The 24424-nt window shown below is 41.4% G+C and overlaps 1 protein-coding gene across 1 annotated transcript; it reads left to right on the forward strand.

The window, feature by feature from the left end:
* Window positions 1–20879: 20879 nt before the first annotated feature.
* LOC129729902 (proton-coupled folate transporter-like) lies at window positions 20880–24066 on the forward strand. Its single transcript, XM_055688780.1, has 9 exons — window positions 20880–21221; window positions 21291–21522; window positions 21590–21703; window positions 21842–22090; window positions 22153–22628; window positions 22749–22875; window positions 23040–23196; window positions 23377–23469; window positions 23525–24066. The coding sequence occupies exons 1-9, from the start codon at window positions 21084–21086 to the stop codon at window positions 23637–23639; spliced, it is 1701 nt and encodes a 566-aa protein (XP_055544755.1). The 5' UTR covers window positions 20880–21083; the 3' UTR covers window positions 23640–24066.
* Window positions 24067–24424: the final 358 nt, after the last annotated feature.

Here is a 24424-nt window from a genome sequence, read left to right on the forward strand (position 1 = left end):
TTTATTTTTATTATGTTAATTAACTGTTTACATTGATTCGAAGGAGTTGTATAGCCGTGTCGAATCGGAACAATTATTATCAAACGTCAAAATTTTTAGGGGATAGTTTTTGATTCTGTCTGGCTATGGCGTGCGAAAACAGGCCATTATATTTATATTCCTTGAAATTCTGAATCAACAATACTTAACATGAAAGAAATGAATTTCAGAAAAATTTGAAAGAAGGGAATGAAAAAATAAACAAACAAAGATTACTAATTTAGGCCCGTTACCGCAATGATTTTTCTCGACGCACCGTGCGTCAATAAACGCTTCTTTCGCTCTGGGTCCATAACTTTTGTCACCCCCTCCGCTACCCTTTACGGTTCAAGTGAAAGAAATTCAATTACTTTCGCTTTTCAGCGTCAAATTGGCGTAATGAGCGCGGCGGTGTTTTACTTTGGGAAAACTTTTTCCCACTGTTAAGCAGTGGGTGGACCCGCTCGGAAAGGACTTCTGATTCTTTAGAAAATCAACGCAATGCGATCAGTAACCTCAGACCGCACTCTCCCTGATAGGCCACCCAATCCGTGTTTATCGGATTCGAAAGGAGCCCCCAACCTCCACGGTCTCCTTTGCCGTAATCCATCAAGCAAACATAAGAACACAACACTCGATGGCCCCATCCTCCATTGACTTGACATTTAGGTTCGGAAAAGTTTTGACGATAAACTCAGTCAAGTGAATAAAATTGTTCTGATAATGACACCTCTTCTCTGACGATCACAGGTCCTCGTGCGCCCTCCGTGACCGTGAAGCTTATTGCTAATGTACCCTTTGTGATTCGACGGTGCGGTGTGATAAAATTATTGATTTTGCGTTAGAAGATCTGTTTTCCCGCAGGAGCGCTGATTTTCGGTGATTGAGTGTTTTATTTCGTATTTGAGGTCTATTCATCGAACTGAAAAGTGATTGATTATGGAGTTTTTTCGTAACTGCGAAGAAGATTGGAAAGTTCAGCAGCTATGTGAATTGTATGAATAGTATTCATGCCAAATATCGGCTTTGTCACTAGCAAATTTCACTGACTTTCAAGTGTGCGCTTAAATTATAACAAGAAGATTAGAAGGAAAATTATCCAACACCAGTAGCTTTAGCAGTATTTTAATTGCGTTTGACACGCAAATAATTTTATGATTTTGTACCCCTTGTAAGCGAGCCTATTGTGTTACTGACATCGTTTTCCGAGCTGCCAAGAATGTTTCTAGCCAATCAAATCTAATATTTAAATTTTCTGAAGAGATATCACGCATAAATCATACTATTAAACGCTCAAACCTCTCGTTATGCAATCAAGCTTATCGAATTTCGGCCAATTTGAATCTTTATTAAATTCAGTCCCCAATATCATACGATAGCAGCCGAGATATAGAACGCACGACAACCAAGGAAGCAAACAAAACATCAACAAGTATTACGATGATCTCTTTGCCACTGCATGCATAACAGTCTGCTATGGGCAGGCAAGTTTGGCTTCCTCTTACCCCCAGGCCTGCTCCAGATTTTGTAAAACCGATGAACATCATCCATATGATTCTTTACGTATATTGAAAGTGGAACTATTAGATTTTCTTTTCTCTGCTGTTTGGACAAAACGTCAACAAATCGTATGCATTGGAATAAATGGCCTGTACACTCTGCTGTCGGTCCAGAGTGCTCCAGTCGCAATTGTCAGTGTCGGGCAGACACAATAGGACCTCTTTCCATTCCAGATTGGTCTCTGGTTAAATGTTTGAGTTTCGGAAGAAAATCTTTTTCGACATCACCGATCGATTGTAATCTCGGCCATCCATTTAGGGTAACGGGGGTACTTTGGCCCACATGCGTATATTGGCCCACCCGTTAACATTTTCCGCATTTTATCTGATAATTTCAATGAATATTAGAAAACTATGCATGCAACATTGAATAACACACCTAAGAATCATACTACACTATAAGTTTCGGCGAAAAACTGGCTCTAGGTAGTGTTATTTTGGAATTAGTTCATACATATTCAGAGTCATGGCTGAGTCAACCCAAAGTCAAGAAGAAGTGGTAATATACAAGTCAACGTCCGGAAGCTATTGTATCAAATATGTATGCTTATGAAACAATTCGTTGTTGTAGTAACATCAATAAAATATCATAGAAACAGTTTGTATACTCTCACATGTTGGAAAAAGTTGAAAAAGTGGTTAAACGCATGGCCGAAATATGTTTCCCTCTTTCTGAAGCGAACATATTTTGGCCATGCCAAGTTTTGACATCTCTTTGTTTACCGTTCGGCCGTTGCACGTGAACAAAGATGCAGCTTGTGACAATTTACAGGTGATTACTTCTTAATTTATCACATTTAACGATATGAAATTGGATGAGAATGCCTGTCAAACCACTATAAGCCAAATCATTTCATTTTTAAATGCCTAAAATTTACAAAAATTCACAGCAGAAGGATGTTCTCCTCAAACCCATTATTTTTGCTCTAAAAATACCGATGATGATCTCACATATAATTAGGTCGAACTATTTCCATACACGTCTCTAGATATAAAGGTGGGCCAAAGTAAAAATTTGGTGGACCAAAATATGTTTTTAGTACTTCGTAGAAATATTGATATCTCTAGGATATTATTTAATATATTGCATTGTTGAACGGTGTATATTAAAATAGACACTTAGCTTTTAACAATGGTATATTAGAGTAGGTATTTGTGTTGAAAAATTGTGTTTGTTTTTAATGAACTGTGCGAACACTTCCCAAAGCTGGCCAAAATACCCCCGTTACCCTATATTGACAAATGAAATAAGAGCGTATGCTGGCGTACCGGTGCAATATGGATGCAACGTTTCCGACATTTAGATAAATGAACATGGTCGTTTGGTCGTTTCCAGCGAAAATGACCTGAAAATATGCAAGATTTTAAAGGAATATCTTAAATTTAAACAAAATTTTGTTTGTGTGGAAACTTGAAATTATGAGGAAATTATGCTAAGATCTTTTTCTAGAGGGTAAGGCTCAAAACAATTTAATGTCTAAATTGAACTTCGAACCATCTCGAAAACAGATACGTTATTAGATACGATTAATATGCTTTGAACTAGCCGTCAAATCATTTAGCAGCTTTATAAAACAATTTAATTTTTGTCTTACGTTTATCTTTTAGCAGACAGTTTTTGGAAATTTTTCGAGAATTCAGGCGGGACTTACAATCGCCAATGTCTCCAGCTTGTGTCCCATCTGGATGAGGTATCATTTTTTCGAAGCCTATATCACATCTCGCACGCAGGGGCGGATTAACGCGTAGGCGAAGCAGGCGGTCGCCTGCTCGTCAATCATCGAGGGGCGGCAAACAGACGGCTAATGCGTGTGTTTATTTTTTAAGCGATTTTCATGTACTAACGTTGTACTAACACTCCACATGCCACAGTCTTCTTGCAAAATTTCAGCTCAGTCGGACTTCGAAAAGTGGTGCCTCGAAGCGGTCAAAGTTTCACTTTTTCGGCCGATAAAAAATGCACAGGTAGTTCGTAAAATGTTCGATATTGAAAAAAATGGTCTTTGAAATGCATGAAACGTCGAGATCTGTCATAATCTCTTAAACTAATTATCTTAAACCTTTTTTGTAAAAATCAATTTTTGTAAAAATCAATCCGTTCCATGCAGCAACCATTCTCTCAATCTTGTTGTTAGCGATGGTGCCAAGTCATGTTTTGACGCAGTAGACTTTTTCAGTGTCGTGCAAGAAATTTTCAACTTCTTTTCTGCTTCAACTCATCGTTCAAAAAACACATTACTTCTCTTACGGTAGAGCCTCTGAGTGGAACGCGTTGGAAAGTCGAATTGATGCTGTCACTCCCTTGAGGCTTGATATAGGAGAAATTTATTATGCCCTATATGAAGCTATCGAGGATCTGAAGCAAGATGCGTTTGCAAGAAATACTGCAAAAAGCCTAGCAAAAAAAATTTAAAAAATCAAATTCTTATGCAGTTTAGTAGCTTGGCATTCAATTTTGTTCAAAATCAATTTAGTGAGTAAGTACTTTCAAAAAATAAATAGCAGTCTCGAAAACACTATAGACTTGATAGGCAGCGTTTAAAACTTTTTGAAAAATATGAGAAATGAAGGTTTGAATAGCGTCATTACTGAACGTGCCGACATTTTAGAAGTAAATCCGGAGTTTCAAACAGAAACACGAATTCGGCCGAGAATGATAAAGAAACAGTTTGCACACGAACAGTCAGATGAACCAATTACATCGAAAAAACTCTCTTTCAAAGTGAATTTCTTCTATGCTGTATTGGATGTAGCTATTGCATCGTTCGATGATCGATTCCAGTTAATGAAAAATCACAGTGACAATTTCAGCTTCTTGTATGATATTCACAGTTTAATGGGTTGTAGTACAGATCAGATAGAAAAAAGTTGTCTACATTTACAGAAAATCCTCACACACAAGAAAGAGTGTGACATCGATGGACATGAAATGCACCAAGAACTTGTTAGTTTATCACCTTATTGCCAGCTGAGACGACTCCAATGAATGCGTTAAACTACATCACAAAAAATCAACTGATTGATACTTTTTCAAATGTTTTTGTATCTTTGAGAATTTTACTCACTTTACCCATTAGTGTAACAAGTGGTGTTCTTTGAGCTCCTGGAAAAGAAATACAATGAAAGCGCAGGAGACACATCCACAGTTCGATGAGCACTACAGCGCGAGAAGTGTTGGATACAACTGCGGCAGCTGCGTCTAATGAGTGGTTTGACGCTGGGTGCCAGCGAGTGACGGAAGAGAAGAACCGCGCCAGGGGTCACATGTTGGCCACGGCTGTGACTCGTCAGAGCGTGGGTAGATATCGAGATGCAAGAGCCGCTGAAAAGAGACTCCATCGCCGGAAGAAACGACAGCATTGGGAGCGTCTTCTTGCGGAGGCGGAAGGTTGCTTCTCCAGGCACGATGCGAGAAGCTTCTACAAGAAGGTCAACGGAATTAGGAATCGAAACGTGTCAGCTCCTGTCATGTGCAACGATAGGGAGGGGAACCTGATAACCGATAAAACAGAGGTGGCCAGGCGTTGGAAGGAACACTTCAGTGTGCTGTTGAACGGTGAGGGAAACAGTGGAGTCGAAAGGAGCAGGATGACTATTGAGAATGATGGTCAAGCTGTGGATCCACCATCCATGGACGAGGTGAAGAAAGCAGTGAAAGAGCTGAGAAACTGCAAGGCAGCCGGGAAGGACGGCATTCCCGCCGAACTCTTCAAAGTCGGGAGCGAACAGCTGTATCGTGCCATCCATCGGATCATGCTGAGAGTGTGGTCTGATGAAGAATTGCCCTCGGACTGGTTGGAGGTTCTCATATGCCCGATCTACAAAAAAGGTCATCGCCTGGACTGTAGCAATTATCGGGGCATAACTCTTCTCAATACCGTGTACAAAATTCTCTCCCGCATCCTGTTCCACAGACTGAGGCCGTTGCAGGAGACCTTTGTTGCCGAGTACCAATGCGGTTTTCGAGGGGGACGCTCCACGACGGACCAAATGTTTACCTTGCGACAAATCCTGGATAAATTTCGAGAATTCAACTTACAGACGCACCATCTGTTAATAGACTTCAGGGCAGCGTACGATTCAGTTAAGAGAAATGAGTTATGGCGAATCATGCTCGAACATGGCTTCCCAACAAAGCTGATTAGGTTCATACGTGCCACCCTTGAAGGTTCTACATCAAGCGTCAGGATAGCCGGTGAGATATCGGACCCTTTCGTGACGTTAGATGATTTGAAGCAGGGTGATGGGCTGTCGAACTTATTGTTCAATATCGCATTGGAAGGTGCTATACGGAGAGCTGGTGTGCAGAGAAGCGGCACCATCATTACGAAATCGCACACGCTTCTAGGTGGTCCCCGTGGCTCTGTGGTTAGAGATGTCTGTCGGCTAGCTCTCCCACATGGTTGTGATATTGGGTTCGATTCCCGATCAGGTCGAGGAACTTTTCGAGCGAAAAATTTTCTCGACTCAGCACTGGGGCACGGTGTGTCGTTGTACTTATCCTACAACATGCAAAATGTGCCGAAAAACAATATCGATAACGAATTCTCTCAACTAATCTAGTTGATCCAGACCGCATTAGCCCCCAGGCCAGCGTGCGATATTGTTGTTTGTTCTAGGTTTTGCGGATGATATCGACATTATTGGTATTAATCGTAGAGCAGTGGAAGAGGCCTTCGGACCTCTCAGGCGAGAAGCTGCGAGATTTGTCATAAACTCTGCCTAAACGAAATACATGGTGGCTGGCAGAGTGCGTGGTAGTCCGTTGGAGGTTGGTGCTGCGGTGGTGCTAGATGGGGAAACATTTGAAGTAGTCGACGAATTTTTTTACCTGGGAACATTAGTGACATGTGACAACGAGGTTAGCCGTGGGATAAAGAGGCGGATAGCAGCCGCAAACAGGGCCTTTTACGGATTACGTAACCAGCTAAGGTCCCGCAGTCTGCAAATCCGTACAAAACTTGCACTCTATAAAACACTGATTCTTCCGGTGGCTCTCTACGGCCATGAATCATGGACGCTGAAAGAGGCTGATTGGCGAGCTCTTGGTGTTTTTGAGCGTAGGGTTTTTTTTTCAAACCTTGGCGGCAAACTAGAAAATGGTGTTTGGCGCAGACGCATGAACCATGAAGTGTACCAGGCATACGAATCGGCGGATATAGTCAAGCGGATAAAACACGGCAGGCTTCAGTGGGCTGGGCATGTAGCGAGAATGCCGGATGAGCGTCAAGCGAAGGCTATATTTAGCAGGAATCCCGATAGAGGTCGTCGACTTCGGGGTAGACCCCGCACTCGTTGGATGTGTGCTGTCGACGAGGATGCACGCGAAATAGGTGTTAGGGGCGATTGGAGGATAGCAGGCCAAGACCGAGTGACATGGCGACGTATTCTGGATTCGGCACTGGATTGATAATCGGTCTGTCGCCTTAAAAGTAAAGTAAAGTAAAGTAAGTAAGTAACAAGTGGCGAGAGAAGTTTCTCAAAATTAAAACTTATAAAGACGTAACTACGATCGACCATGTCGCAAGAACGTTTGTGTGGTTTGGCGATAATATCGATAGAAAGACAGGTGCTTCAAGAAAATGGTATATCGGAAACGATAAAAAAATTTGCAACATTGAAAGCATGAAAAGGTAATTTTTGAATTGTTAACACAACACATGCTGTCTAATCAAATTTTCGAGTCTATAGAAAATGCGTTTCATATAAAATAAAAACTTGAGGGGGGGGGCAAAATCAGTCTTCGCCTGCAGCTCAAATCAGCCTTCGTCCGCCCCTGCTCGCACGTGGACATCTCGGGAACGTGGATGCTCTCTCTCTCTCTCTCTCTCTCTCTATCTAAATCAGTACCTAACTGGTGGTATGTTTTTCTCAGCATCTACTAAACCGATTTGGCTAAAATTTTGTTTCAGCATGTAAAAACGGATGAATTAGGCTAGGTAATAATAGCCGTTTTTGAAAATTCCAAAAATAACGAAAACGCCGGCCGTTTTAGTGAAAAAAAAATTTTTGTCGTGAAAAATTACTAAATCATAAAAAATTTGATAATTTAGATAACGAAAAACGGCTATGTAACAAGATGTATAATAGGCAATGTATGTGATTTTTTCGGGGATGCGGAAAATGAACACGGGCTGAAAGTGTGATTTAGAGGCATAAAAAAAATTTGCCTCGCCCAGACGGGACTCGATCCCGCAATCTCCGATGTCTCAGGCATGGTATTTTGGCCAATTAAACTACTGGGAGAAGTATTTTCCCCTAAGGCGTCATTCATAAATTATGTAAGGACTTTTTTCGAAATTTTCGACCCCCCCTCCCCCCATTATAAGGCTTAGTAAGATTTTGCATTACCCCCCTCCCCCCCACGAATCTTACGTAAGATGTTTTCTTCAAGGAAAATTTCGTATATTATATATATTTTCGAAGATGAAACATTTGTTCTACATGTAGCGTATTCGTAGAGGATAAAAACGAAACATGTTGATTCAGTTAATATCATGTTAAATTAAATAAAATTAAAAATCAATTAGAAATGAAGTGAAGTACAAAATCATTCAGCGACGGTGAATTCACTGCTTTGTCAAGGTTTAGCTGTTAGGATCACAGCGAGAAATAATTTGCCTAATTTAATTTTTTTTTAATTTGGTTAATTTTTTTTGTTTTTCAAAATTTTCCCATCTTACGTGAGTTCTCTTGGACACCCTCTCCCCCTAAACCCTTACGTAATTTGTGGATGACCCCTAAGACCAGTATCGATCACCCTTCCATCAGGCAACTCTGCAGTTGAGGCTATCCGTACAGTGCTTGCGAGAACCGAAAAGGCGGCCAAACAGAAGCGGAGAGGTAAGCGTTATTGTGCCGTAGTTATAATCGACGTCAAAAACGCCTTCAACAGTGCCAGCTGGGGGTCATCGCCGAGTCGCTACACATAATGCGAGTACCTGACTATCTGTGTAAGATTATAGGTAGCTACTTCCAGAACCGGGTCCTGGTATACGATACTGCCGATGGACAGAAGACCACGAACATCACAGCTGGAATTCCGCAAGGTTCAATTCTCGGTCCAACACTTTGGAACGGAATGTATAATGGAGTGCTGACACTGAAGCTGCCCAAAGGGGTGGTGATTGTGGGTTTTTGCAAACGGTATTGTGCTATCGATGACATGCGAGTCTTTAGAAGAGGTGGAAATGCTAACTACCGAGTCGATCGAAATGATCGAAAACTGGATGCGGGAAGTGAAGCTGAAGATTGCACATCCCAAAACGGAGATGCTATTGGTCAGCAACTGTAAGGCGGCCCAGCAGGCAGCTCAAGTATCTAGGAGTGATGATCGACGACTGATTGAACCTTAATAGTCACGACTTTGCCTGCGAGAAGGCGCCAAGGCTGTCAACGCGTTAGCCAGGATCATGCCAGATAGCTACGGTCCTAGCAGTAGTAAGCGGTGTCTACTGGCTAGTGTACCATCTTCAATACTGCGATATGGAGTTCCAGCATGGCTTGGGGCTTTAAAGACTAAGAAGAATCAGACGAAACTGTGCGGTGTGGTCAGGCTCATAGCTATTCGATTCGTGAGAGCGTACCAAACAATCTCGTCGGAGGCAGTATGTGTTATAGCTGGAATGATGTCAATCGGTATTACCTTGACGAAGGACAGCGAGTGTTTCCACCGAAGAAACACAAAACGACCAGAGTCCATGGCCAAATGACAACGAGATTGGGATGCGACGGCGAAGGGCGCACCGACTCATTCCGGATCTTTCGATCTGAATGAACAGAAAACATAGAGAGGTGAACTTTTACCTGACACAGTTTCTGTCTGGTCACGATTGCTTCAGGCACTACCTGCATCGGCTCAGGCATGTAACGACTCCTTTTTGCGCGGTATGTGGGGATGTCAAGGAAACTCCGGAGCATGTAGTTTTACAATGCGGTAAGAGCGGAAATCTCAACGCTAAATGTTGAGAATATAGTACCACAAACGTGTGAAAATGAGAATACTTGAAATGCTATCAACAGTGCAGATCACAAATCATGATAGAGCTGCAGAGAATCTGGAGAAATTGTCAGCAAGCTAGTAGAGTAAGTTAGAGACGTGAGCAAACGAGGAGTGCAAGGTCACAGCCTCCTCCCGAAGTAGTCGCTTAATAGTGGTGCCGGGGAAATCGAGGCAAACGAAGGTGTTTAGTGGGGAAGCGCTCCTGCGGATATAGACCGTTCCGATAATTATAAATACACTTACGATCAACCGTCATTTCAAATAACGTGCAGTATTCAACCAAACGTTGGCTGCGTCCTGTTGTTTACATCCAAAAGAAACAGATGCTGTCATTTTTTCTAACATTTAGTGCGAAATTTTGAAAATGCGTGGCCTTTCTCCCGAGCAAAGAAAGCGAATTGTGCACAAATGGGGCACCGTGAGTGGTCTTTCTATAAGAAAATTAGCCAGAGAAGAAGGTATAAGTGTCGGAGCAGTTCAAACCGCATTACGGAAGTATTGTGAAGAGTGCACATTTACTGATGCCCCAAGACGTGGTAGAAAACCCGGGCCTGTTGATCCCACAATGGACAAAAAGGTTAAGGAATACTACAAGCGGCATCCTTCAGTATCAGTACGAGATGTGGCGAGAAAGCTTGGAACCTTGGCGAGTAACGTTATGCGTGCCAAGGGAAGAATGGGTCTGCAGACCCGTCGGAAGCAGAAGCAGCCAAAACGAAATCCAAAACAAGCTGAATCTGTGAAACCGAGAGCTCGGAAGCTTTATGACAAATTTCTGACCAAAAAAATGGGGTGTGTTATCATGGATGACGAAACCTACATAAAACTGGACTATAAGACTCTGCCAGGACCGCAATTTTATACATCACCGAAGGGAAAGGATGTCCCTGGACCAGTGAAAGCCATTTACACTGAAAAATTTGGCAAGAAGGTAATGGTTTGGCAGGCCATTTGTGAATGTGGGAAAATATCTCGTCCATTCATTACGAATGACACAATGAATGGTAAAATTTACGTGAAAGAGTGTTTGCAGAAAAGGTTGTTACCCATGGTTAAGCAGCATAACAATCCTTCAATCTTTTGGCCCGATCTTGCTTCCTGCCATTACTCTAAGGATGCACTAGGGTGGTATAAAACAAATATTGTCACATGTGTCCCAAAGGAGATGAATCCTCCAAACTGCCCTGAAATTCGCCCTATTGAAACTTTTTGGGCTTTGACCAAGGCAAATCTGAGGAAATATGTCAAACCAGCGGACAATGTTGAAAAATTTAAAAAAGATTGGCTTAAAGTGGTAAAATGGTCGGAGAACATACTGTGCAAAAGCTTATGAGTAGTGTTAAGAGAAAAGTTAGAGAACTCGCGTATCCTACGAAAAATAATCCCAACTTGAATTGAAACTGGAAAGAAAACACTTATTATCTATATTTCAGAATAAAATGACCCGAAAAATCCTGTATTTTTTGTTTTATTCAAGAAACAAAACGTATTTATAATTTTCGGAACAGTCTATAGTAGGGTACACTCAGGTTAACGACGAAACAGCAACAAACTACAAGCCATGCTTTTGAAGCTTCACCTCCTTACTATGAAACACACACACACACAGGTGAGGGTTGAACACTGGCCAATAGACTACTCGCGAAAAGTCACGAGTACCCGGAAGCATCTCCGACGGAGCAAGTAGTGCCGCTCCCACCATTCAAATGCACTAACCCGCCCATTGGGGCCGATTCCAGTAAGTTCCCAATTACGGCAATTGGTCGCAATTTTTTATGATTCGAGTCGGATTTCGTTTTCGTACCACGATTATGGGCTGGCACCTGCGCCGAGCTCCCTTAGTAAGGTCGATAGACAAAAGCTTGAAACACCGAGATAACAACCGGTGCAGGGGTCTTCGTCCTGTAAAACCTGGCAGGCCTTGCAGTACGTTCCGCGTCCATTGCCTGATGAGAATCAGGCAGGAGAAGGATCAGATGGTGGGGATTGGTTTTAGGGCCAGATTTCCTTTCCTGACTTACGCCGGTCAGGGGCGACATAGTTGCTCATAAGGCGCTATGGGCGATCTACCCTAGTCATGACCTCACTGCTTCGGCATAGACTACCATGGGACCACATAGGCGACTACTCCATCATGAACAAGGATAGCGGCTGGAAGGGAGCACAAATGAGAAACAAGTGACGGGTGTAGGGACTACCAAATCCTTTCGCGCGAGGTTGCATTCAGCGGTCTCCGCAGCAAAAGGCGAAGATGGATGCAGAAAAACCCGGTGCACAGTGGGGCAGATTGGTATGTTGGTGGGACAAAACCTCATAACTTCAAAATGGTTGTTTCCACAGTGTTTATGTCTTCGGCAATGTTGTACAGCATAAAAATATCTTTATGAAAAATGTATTCGAGTAGTTCCAATTTTCTTCCTACAGATGGCGCTGACATCTATCTTCTGAATAAATGGTGCTAGCCATTTTGTTTCTTCAGAAAAGTTGTTCATATCATCAATTGATATAAAGTTGTCGAAAACATCAAAATTGTAGGATTGACTGTTAACGAGATAGAACTAATTTTATTGTTCACAAAACAGAACCCCATATCTGCTCAAATTCAAATCATAGAATATTGGTGTCTTCGGCAAAGTTATTCGAATGATTGTGATCTATCTTCAATGTTTGGTCTAGATCAGTTTATACTTTTCTAAATCACTTTGTTTAAAAAAATAAGCCCAATAACTTTTTAGATTCATGTTATAGCCCTTTCCGACCGGGCCCATATGAATGCGTAGATAGAAGGTGACTTAAACTAAACCTTCTCTTCCGCTTTTCGAAAGTCTTATTCATTGTTTTATTGCGCACAAAGCTAGTGTTAACATCGCAGCTGCTACGAAAAATAAGAAACTGAAGCAAGCAAGTGTTTTTATATAGGAATTACTTTGATTTAAGTTTTGTTATCCGTCATTTTTTACCTACACAATTGTGTGGGCTCGGTCGGAAAGGAATAGAGGTCACAAGTATCACGCGAAGTTGATCAACTATATACGATTTACCATTTTGCACATCATGTTTTGATCCAGAGGACTTTTTTTATCTAGAATGTCAAAACAAGAAGGTTTGACATTTTCCGGCGATTTTTTTGGCAGGATTCCTAGTACATTCATGTACAACATGCCTGGATTACTGTTTGATCTAGATCGCTCAATTTTGAAAGTGAAATTCTTTTTGCTACTCAAGTTCAAGTCTAAGTAATTCTGTGTTCTTAGATCACTTGTTAGGGTCATTTAATTGTTTGAGTCATGCATAAAAAAGTTTAAGTCACTTAGTTCACACACATACACATACACATTCTAAACGTATTGATCATGATTAATGATATATAACAAAATGATTGAATTTGGATAGATTACAGAAACATTAATTCATCGTCTTCCATATCATTTTCAACGTAAAGGAGTTTCACGACCGCTTTTTTTGTTTTGCGGGTATCAGTTGAATCGATGTTTGTCCTTAAACTGGACGAAAAAGGGGTCAGATATAACCAACATACCGTTTAATACATCTTGTATGGTTTAAATTCTGCTGGACTTTTGGATGTGCGCTTCACGAATTCGTTAAAATGTGATGTCGTCATAGAAAGCTGCCGCGAAACGCATGATTTATACTTAAAAACATGCTGTACCAAAAATCGAAAAACTTTTGAATAGGCAAAAAGTAGCAGCTAAAATTGGGTTTTTGTATGTATGTGGGGATGTCAAGGAAACTCCGGAGCATATAGTTTTACAATGCGGTAAGAGCGGAAATCTCAACGCTAAATGTTGAGAATATAGTACCACAAACGTGTGAAAATGAGAATACTTGAAATGCTATCAACAGTGCAGATCACAAATCATGATAGAGCTGCAGAGAATCTGGAGAAATTGTCAGCAAGCTAGTAGAGTAAGTTAGAGACGTGAGCAAACGAGGAGTGCAAGGTCACAGCCTCCTCCCGAAGTAGTCGCTTAATAGTGGTGCCGGGGAAATCGAGGCAAACGAAGGTGTTTAGTGGGGAAGCGCTCCTGCGGATATAGACCGTTCCGATAATTATAAATACACTTACGATCAACCGTCATTTCAAATAACGTGCAGTATTCAACCAAACGTTGGCTGCGTCCTGTTGTTTACATCCAAAAGAAACAGATGCTGTCATTTTTTCTAACATTTAGTGCGAAATTTTGAAAATGCGTGGCCTTTCTCCCGAGCAAAGAAAGCGAATTGTGCACAAATGGGGCACCGTGAGTGGTCTTTCTATAAGAAAATTAGCCAGAGAAGAAGGTATAAGTGTCGGAGCAGTTCAAACCGCATTACGGAAGTATTGTGAAGAGTGCACATTTACTGATGCCCCAAGACGTGGTAGAAAACCCGGGCCTGTTGATCCCACAATGGACAAAAAGGTTAAGGAATACTACAAGCGGCATCCTTCAGTATCAGTACGAGATGTGGCGAGAAAGCTTGGAACCTTGGCGAGTAACGTTATGCGTGCCAAGGGAAGAATGGGTCTGCAGACCCGTCGGAAGCAGAAGCAGCCAAAACGAAATCCAAAACAAGCTGAATCTGTGAAACCGAGAGCTCGGAAGCTTTATGACAAATTTCTGACCAAAAAAATGGGGTGTGTTATCATGGATGACGAAACCTACATAAAACTGGACTATAAGACTCTGCCAGGACCGCAATTTTATACATCACCGAAGGGAAAGGATGTCCCTGGACCAGTGAAAGCCATTTACACTGAAAAATTTGGCAAGAAGGTAATGGTTTGGCAGGCCATTTGTGAATGTGGGAAAATATCTCGTCCATTCATTACGAATGACACAATGAATGGTAAAATTTACGTGAAAGAGTGTTTGCAGAAAAGGTTGTTACCCATGGTTAAGCAGCATAACAATCCTTCAATCTTTTGGCCCGATCTTGCTTCCTGCCATTACTCTAAGGATGCACTAGGGTGGTATAAAACAAATATTGTCACATGTGTCCCAAAGGAGATGAATCCTCCAAACTGCCCTGAAATTCGCCCTATTGAAACTTTTTGGGCTTTGACCAAGGCAAATCTGAGGAAATATGTCAAACCAGCGGACAATGTTGAAAAATTTAAAAAAGATTGGCTTAAAGTGGTAAAATGGTCGGAGAACATACTGTGCAAAAGCTTATGAGTAGTGTTAAGAGAAAAGTTAGAGAACTCGCGTATCCTACGAAAAATAATCCCAACTTGAATTGAAACTGGAAAGAAAACACTTATTATCTATATTTCAGAATAAAATGACCCGAAAAATCCTGTATTTTTTGTTTTATTCAAGAAACAAAACGTATTTATAATTTTCGGAACAGTCTATAGTAGGGTACACTCAGGTTAACGACGAAACAGCAACAAACTACAAGCCATGCTTTTGAAGCTTCACCTCCTTACTATGAAACACACACACACACAGGTGAGGGTTGAACACTGGCCAATAGACTACTCGCGAAAAGTCACGAGTACCCGGAAGCATCTCCGACGGAGCAAGTAGTGCCGCTCCCACCATTCAAATGCACTAACCCGCCCATTGGGGCCGATTCCAGTAAGTTCCCAATTACGGCAATTGGTCGCAATTTTTTATGATTCGAGTCGGATTTCGTTTTCGTACCACGATTATGGGCTGGCACCTGCGCCGAGCTCCCTTAGTAAGGTCGATAGACAAAAGCTTGAAACACCGAGATAACAACCGGTGCAGGGGTCTTCGTCCTGTAAAACCTGGCAGGCCTTGCAGTACGTTCCGCGTCCATTGCCTGATGAGAATCAGGCAGGAGAAGGATCAGATGGTGGGGATTGGTTTTAGGGCCAGATTTCCTTTCCTGACTTACGCCGGTCAGGGGCGACATAGTTGCTCATAAGGCGCTATGGGCGATCTACCCTAGTCATGACCTCACTGCTTCGGCATAGACTACCATGGGACCACATAGGCGACTACTCCATCATGAACAAGGATAGCGGCTGGAAGGGAGCACAAATGAGAAACAAGTGACGGGTGTAGGGACTACCAAATCCTTTCGCGCGAGGTTGCATTCAGCGGTCTCCGCAGCAAAAGGCGAAGATGGATGCAGAAAAACCCGGTGCACAGTGGGGCAGATTGGTATGTTGGTGGGACAAAACCTCATAACTTCAAAATGGTTGTTTCCACAGTGTTTATGTCTTCGGCAATGTTGTACAGCATAAAAATATCTTTATGAAAAATGTATTCGAGTAGTTCCAATTTTCTTCCTACAGATGGCGCTGACATCTATCTTCTGAATAAATGGTGCTAGCCATTTTGTTTCTTCAGAAAAGTTGTTCATATCATCAATTGATATAAAGTTGTCGAAAACATCAAAATTGTAGGATTGACTGTTAACGAGATAGAACTAATTTTATTGTTCACAAAACAGAACCCCATATCTGCTCAAATTCAAATCATAGAATATTGGTGTCTTCGGCAAAGTTATTCGAATGATTGTGATCTATCTTCAATGTTTGGTCTAGATCAGTTTATACTTTTCTAAATCACTTTGTTTAAAAAAATAAGCCCAATAACTTTTTAGATTCATGTTATAGCCCTTTCCGACCGGGCCCATATGAATGCGTAGATAGAAGGTGACTTAAACTAAACCTTCTCTTCCGCTTTTCGAAAGTCTTATTCATTGTTTTATTGCGCACAAAGCTAGTGTTAACATCGCAGCTGCTACGAAAAATAAGAAACTGAAGCAAGCAAGTGTTTTTATATAGGAATTACTTTGATTTAAGTTTTGTTATCCGTCATTTTTTACCTACACAATTGTGTGGGCTCGGTCGGAAAGGAATAGAGGTCACAAGTATCACGCGAAGTTGATCAACTATATACGATTTACCATTTTGCACATCATGTTTTGATCCAGAGGACTTTTTTTATCTAGAATGTCAAAACAAGAAGGTTTGACATTTTCCGGCGATTTTTTTGGCAGGATTCCTAGTACATTCATGTACAACATGCCTGGATTACTGTTTGATCTAGATCGCTCAATTTTGAAAGTGAAATTCTTTTTGCTACTCAAGTTCAAGTCTAAGTAATTCTGTGTTCTTAGATCACTTGTTAGGGTCATTTAATTGTTTGAGTCATGCATAAAAAAGTTTAAGTCACTTAGTTCACACACATACACATACACATTCTAAACGTATTGATCATGATTAATGATATATAACAAAATGATTGAATTTGGATAGATTACAGAAACATTAATTCATCGTCTTCCATATCATTTTCAACGTAAAGGAGTTTCACGACCGCTTTTTTTGTTTTGCGGGTATCAGTTGAATCGATGTTTGTCCTTAAACTGGACGAAAAAGGGGTCAGATATAACCAACATACCGTTTAATACATCTTGTATGGTTTAAATTCTGCTGGACTTTTGGATGTGCGCTTCACGAATTCGTTAAAATGTGATGTCGTCATAGAAAGCTGCCGCGAAACGCATGATTTATACTTAAAAACATGCTGTACCAAAAATCGAAAAACTTTTGAATAGGCAAAAAGTAGCAGCTAAAATTGGGTTTTTTGAATAGCTGAGACCGGCATCTTCAAATTTGAGAAGAATATAGAGTGGGTACTCGCTGGTAAATCATTTTTTCAAATGTTTGAAATTAGTGAAAAATTGGGTTTTTTTTTATCTGCGTGAAACGTTGTGTTCAATCGTGGTATAGTAGGATATACTCAGCTATCTAAGTTTTTTTTCCTTTAATTTAACTCATATTGAAGAGATTTCATGCATAATATCATTATTATTTGGGAGCTCCTGCATTTTGTAGGTTGGTAAAGATGATCGAAATATTTTTTTTGGTTTTATGAAATGTTAAACCCCAACTTCTCCTACCTCACGATGTACTAAAACATGCGAATTCTGTACAACCTATGCTTGATTCTTGGTCTGTAGGCATTCTAGTTTCTACAAAATATCAATTTTGAACCTAATTCTGGAAAAAAAAATTTTAGGTTTTGTCCGAGCTTTTGTATGAGGCTGCCCCAGTGTGCGGTGGCGGAGAGGTTGACACGCCAGTTTCCACACCGGATATTACGGTCGATGGTCCTCTGCTAGTCAAGGCCATCGAAAAGAGCGAGGACAAGCGGCCTAGGGTGGCAGCGCTTCCCGAACAGGTCGATGCTACCATCGAGCTCGAGACGAATAGGAGCAATATGTCCAGGAATCTGAAGCAGGGCCTCCTTCCGCTTCGGGCTACCATCGACGAAGTTCAAAATAAGTACGCCGAACTTGTGGCTCGGATTGAAGCCTCCGGAAAGGGGGTGAGGACTAGGAAGAGAACTGCATCTTAGCAGTTCGGACCGATGCCCTCATTCGCCGCGATCTGCTCTACGGGGCAGGTTGGTAAGCGAACGAGGCAGTCCCCGGGGGAAGCGGCCCCCGATAACGTGAAGAAGCGGTTGGTGGAGCTAGCCTCGCGAGCTAGCGCACCAATAAACTCAAAGGCCGGAAAATCAACCGAAGCGGCAGCTGCGGGAAACCTATGGGCTACCGTAATAGAAAAAGGGTGCAAAGAAGGTAAAAAGCGCCAAGACGGAGCGGCGACAAAACGTCCGCCAAATGTCAAAAGGCAAGGAGTAGGGGGACGCTCTAATACTCAAGACTGACGGGTCGAAGTAGTCTGAAGTCTTGAAGAAAATGAGGAGCGAAGCCCAGCTCAAGGATTTAAGGGCAGATGTGCGAGATGATTGTTGAGCTCCGAAAGGATGCGAAGAACAAGGGCGCTTCCTACGAGGCGGTAGCCGAGCAGGTGCTTGGCAAAGAGGTTAAGGGTCGGGTACTCACCTCGGAAGTGACTTTCCAGCTTAAAAACCTGGAGCCGAGAGACCGAAGTTGAGGTGTGCGATGTTGCAAAAGCCGAAGGGTGTTATGTTGCACAAGCCCTCAAAAAGAAGTGCGGAGTCGAGGTGGCCACTGAGTCAATCCATCTCCGAAAGGGTCGAGCGGGGAAAGGGTAGAGCGGGATGCTACCCTCCAACTAGCATCGGCAGATGCGAAACTGGCACTAAAGAATAGCAAGCTAAAGGTCGATGGGTCAGTCAAGAGACCCGACAGGATCCAGCTATGCACGCGTTGCGGTGGTGCAGGCCATAAAGCAAAGGATTGCGGGGAGTCTCCCAAGTGCACGGTATGTTCCGGAAAACGGGATGCCAAACGCTTTATGGGAGGCCCGCGGATGCGAAACCATGGGCATAAGATTAACGCAACCGAACCTAACTACTGCTACACGGCTCAGCAGCTGCTATATCAAGCAGTCACGGAGTCGCTGTCCGACATCGCCATCGTATCGGAATTCTACCGCATCCCTCCCAGAAACGGTAACTAGGTTGCAATAGGTCCAGTATGGCGTGGTATGGACGACGAGCAGGTTTCAACCTCAAATTGGGTACGGTACGGGATTGCCAAGGTGGACGGAGTGTTCTACTGCAGTTGATATGCTCCGCCACGTTATTCTACCGAAAGGTTCACCTAGATGGTCAACCAGTTATCCATGGAGCTAACGGGCCTAACACCGTTGGTGATGGTGGGTGACTTCAACACCTGAGCTGTTCAGTGGGGAAGTCGCTCTACGAACCAGAGGGGTTGAGGCTTTGGCAAAGCTCAGCTCAAGTCTGGCCAACGCTGGGACCAAATGTACATATAGCAGGCATGGTGCGAAGTCGATCATCGATGTAACGTTCTCCACCCAAGGATTGATCACGAACTGGAGGGTAGACAATGGCTACGCCAAAAGCGACCAGTAGGTTTGCAATAATGTAGAATACAACGCGAGACGGCAAGTGACGGGTAGAGCCAACTCTCACACCGTCCGCAGCTGGACGACAACGCATTTCGATGCCGAGGTATTCGAAGAGGCAATGAAAAGTGAGTGCATGTGAGGCAGTTGACTCCACCCGACTGCTGACCAACTATTTGCCATACTATCGCGGGCGTACGTGGACATCATGCCTAGGACTCGCCAACCTAGGAATGGAAAGCCACCGGTCTACTGGTGGAATGATGCGATAGCGGACCTCCGCAGTGCGTGCCTCCGCGCAAGACGGAGGATGCTGTGTGCGCGAACAGACGAACAGAGGATTGAGCCTGTACAAGATTCTGGAAGTCGAGTGCGTGGACGTGGCTAAGCACGTCTTCTTTGTTTGCCCACATTTTGTACGTGCGACCTGATGGCAGTGAGTGGGCCAGGCACTACTCCAGACAACCTAGTCCGGAGGATATACGACGACCCGGACATCTGGAGCGCCAATCGATCTTGGTTAATGTCAGCGAAATATTTTGATGAATAGTGAAGTAATCGATCTAAGTTGTTACAAATACTGCCGGAAATTTGTAAAATACTTTCGCCAATTGTTTAAAGTTTGCACGCACTTAAAATAGATTAATTTTAATAACCATGAATAATTTGTTTAGATCATCCCTATGATTTATACTGTTTTTAATTATATTACTGAATAACTTTCTTGTTTTTCACCGCGAGACTATCTGGAATAGTTTTGGAGGTCTAGCTTTGACTTTGATACATAGTGAATTAGAGCAAGTTATCCTAAATGTACTAACTGTATTATATTATTTAACTAGTTAAAACACATTATGTGGTACGTGATTTGGAGAAGCGGATAAAAGAGAAGGCAGGTAAGATTGTCAAATGAGAATGTTTCCTTTTGTCAAAAACATAATTTAATTTATTATTACATAGCATTACCATATAACACAAACAAACAAACACTTTGTCATTCACCTCTCACCATAGAGAACGAGATCCCTGAAAGTTCAATAAATTCGAGTCTATTCATAACGGATTAGAAGCCACAAGATTTCCCGTTACTGTAAAATAATGAAAGTATGATGAAGACAGCATGTCAAAACTGCCCGGTATGATTGGACAAAACATAGGTGTAGCTGTATAAAATTAAAAAAAAAAAACTAAAGAAGCACATACTTTTGATGTAAACAACCATAATTATTAGAACTTTAGCTGAGTGTTATTTGCCCAGTATCGTATTTAGTGTGCCATTATGAAAATTAGGTAGTTGACCTCTTCAGGTAATTTTTTTTTGTTTGAGCATTAGGATTTTATTAGGTATGCGTAAAAATTTTGAATATGCATTCCTGCAATGATTAATTGGACTATACTGACGTCATTCGTTTTCTTTGAGTACACTGATACTGTCCAGCAACGAAATAATTTGATCTCATACTGCATTGTGTGGTTTTGCGGTTTATGTGACTAGTCAGGAACGGGTTTTGGCGCAAGTGAAGTTTTCAGTTTTGATCGCTGCTTCTTCAAAAGCGCGAATGAAAGAAAAGTGTGTTTGTGTTAGCTTCTTCATGATCTTGCTTAAAAACTCTCCTTTTTTACGATGATCTTGCTATGTGATGCGGTAAAGTATTAGACGACAAACGCTATGTTGAAACAGGAGTGTGTTTCGTATGACAGAAAGTTGTGAAGTGAAATGAAAGAATCGGATCGAAATGTTAAGCGCAACAGGTTCAAAAAGCTCATATCTTATGTAACTGTCGAACCTGTTGTATTATTTTTTTTATTGAGCGTTATTTCATCTACGGGGTTAAGAGTTTTCGAGTATGAAAAAGTTCGTATCAAAGTGCATACATGATGTGTTTCGTTCGGTGATTTTATTGTTATTAACTTCAAATTACAGGCTTGTGCGACTAAGTTGAATGTGGATCTCAGTGTTTGTGAATACTTTGCTCAACTTGAAGACGATAACATTTGTGAAACGTTAGATACCTTGAACAGTACTTTGCAGCAGCATTCCGGCAAGGATAGATTCGATGAAACCAACCGGATGCAATTTGCTCGTACTGTTTGTTCCGCGAAGGAAGCGGCTACCAATGAGGTTGCATTACTAAACTCGTACCGGAGCATCATTAGTAGGTTGGCTTCACTTGTGTTTGTAGAACAATGCTCATGTTTTCGATGTTGATTTCATTATCGCAGCGGGACTCGTGCAAGCTGTGGTTCTAATTTTCCTTGGCAGTTGGAGTGACAGGGTTGGACTGCGAAAGCCATGTCTACTTATTCCAATTGCTGCTGATATAATAAGCTTTTGCGGTAAAGATATAAAGCATGTTTTTTAGATGATTTTGATTTACTTATATTATTTTCAAGAGATTATTTTGTAAAAAACAAATCAATTCACTAATAATTCTCAATATATTTTTCCTATTCTACGTTAATTACCCTCTTTAGTACTTATTACGAGTGCCTTATTCATGCGCGAAATTGCACTGGAAGTTACTGGTATTCTACCAAATCTGATCACTGCGCTAAGTGGAGGCGTGCCGCTAATTATAACCGGAATCTACAGTTATTTGACGATTTGTACGTCGGAAAAGAATCGAACTTTTCGGTTTGCTTGGGCGGCGGTTGTGATTGCCACTGTTCCTATTTTGGCCAATTTCGCCAGTGGCTTTTTATACAAATCGCTAGGATTCATCAGTAAGTCCTCGAAATATTTTGAAACTGGATAAAATAAACGAAAACACAACTATCTATTTCAGAACTATGCTCGATATGTATCATGTTCGATGCCATTGGATTACTGTATGGACTGTTTATCTTGAAGGAACCAACCCCAGCCAAACGTCTTTCGGAGGGTCCAGAACAAACGAAACAATACGATTCAACTAACTATCAGCAATCACTGCGCAAACTGTTTGATCTGACATTGGTGCTGGATTGCGTTCGGATGGTGTTGAGAAAACGTGAACACAAAGTGAGGACCATTTTGATGCTAACCTTGTTTGTTTATTTCATCAACTACGGTGCATTGGGTGATACGGAGTCTGCAGCTATTTTGGCTTATTTGAAGTTCAACTGGATAACACATTTGGGTACGTGGATTTCATACGATTTACTGACTACGCTGTTGGGTACCCTTTTGGCCATGGGAGTGCTGAGCAAGCGGTGCGGTGTTCCGGATTTTCTCATCTGTGTGTTTTCTGTGTGCTTCACTCTAATCGCAAAACCAATTATGGTAAAATGCATTAAGCACATTACGAATATTAAAATATTAAAAGAGTTTCTTCTTCGAATATGTTTTCTGCTTGCCGATTTTCCGGATTTTGTTCTTGTTGTCACTATTGACCGAGCGCAGGCTTATGCAGTGAGTGCAGTCAAACCGTACCTGTACTATGTTGCCACGTCTATCGATATGTTCGAGGGCAGCAAAACAGTGGCCATTCGCAGTATCGTTTCGAAGCTGGTAGAACAGGATGAAATTGGTGAGTAATTAGCGTGATGAGTGCAAAGTTTACGAGTGGCAAAAAGCTGGATTCCATTAATCAACTCATTTCATCTCTTTTCCCGGGATGGCTGCGCCGTGTAATTTTCGCATCACATCCTGGGCTGCAACACCATTCGATCCGTACCGGTCCCGATTCATCAGGGAAAATGCTCGCCATCATGGGGATTGTCGATTCTACCCAGGTGGTGATATTTCCGACGCTCTACAGTGTGGTGTATCTGAAGAGTCAGGAGTTTTTCATTGGAACAGTATTTCTGGTGTGCGAAGCGTTTCTTTTGCTTTCGCTAGTATTATACCTGTGAGTACCCGGATTTTTTTTTTGTTATGAGCTTGATTTTCTCCCACGGTGCAGCTAATAAAAGAAGGAAATAGACCGCAATGTAAACAATATTGGAAAATGAAAATGGAAAATCCCGTGGACTAATCGATTTTACGGCGAACGTTGTTTGATGATGTGCTAATTTTAGTGCTTTTTCAGGTTTTTATTGATATTTTCCAAGGATTCCGATAAGCTTCAAGCAAGTCATAGCGAGGACGGTGTGGACAATCCTGCCATGGAAATTACTGCGCTGTAATAAAAAAAGATTGCTGTTTTTTCGGTATAATCATGCTTCATATCTCTTTAGTGCCTCGGGAGTTGTCTATTTAAAATCAATGCAGGAAAAATTTTTATTCTCTCTAACTCTATACGTCAAATTTAAGATGTACAATAACGTGCTTATAAAGAACAATATTTTGTAATTAGATTTATTATATAAACAAATAAATGTAAATCTAAACTCATTGAAAATCCAACACTGCAATTAAATAAATAGTAATTCACTCGATATTTTAGAAAAGTGCTAAAAATATGATAGAACAAGCAAAAACATTATACTATTGATAAAGTTTGAAAGAATGACGATATTTCTGGTATGAAAACAAGCAAAAACAATTTTTTCATTCCTTTCGATTCTTGAGCAAGCAAAAAAAAACGTTAATGTAATATTATTCAGCGTAGAACAAACACTATAAATAATGCATAGACACCAATAAATGCTTATACATACTTAGAATTTACAACCGATTATCTGTGATTTATTTACGTGTGACCTTTGAGTGCTCAGATTAAAAAAAAAAAACAAATTAATCCACCTAGCGGTGAGACCCAGCCTTTCTCATTCAAACTTATTATTTGTTTAAATAGATTTTCACGAACACTTCAAGTTTCAGAAAAAATATAATAAATAAAAAATTTTTGGTAAAGAAATCAAAGAAATAGTTAGCGGTTTCCGTTATAAACTACTAATTTTTTTTGGAAATAAATATTGAAATTCAGTCCGTAAATATATATTTCGACTGTGACGTACAGTCTTCCTCAGTGCTTATGTGGACTGGTAAAGAGCAAAGCGTAAATCCTGTTTTTTATTTGTAGTAGGTAAAATGAAAATTTAGCACCCTTAATTGGAGTTAGGTAGGGAATTATGCGGTCGATTGTTTACCGTACCATGCCTGGGGTTTTTTGGGAAGCAGATTGAATAGCCATG

This window comes from Wyeomyia smithii, chromosome 3 (genome assembly GCF_029784165.1).
Source record: "Wyeomyia smithii strain HCP4-BCI-WySm-NY-G18 chromosome 3, ASM2978416v1, whole genome shotgun sequence".
In the NCBI taxonomy this organism is placed as follows: domain Eukaryota; kingdom Metazoa; phylum Arthropoda; class Insecta; order Diptera; family Culicidae; genus Wyeomyia; species Wyeomyia smithii.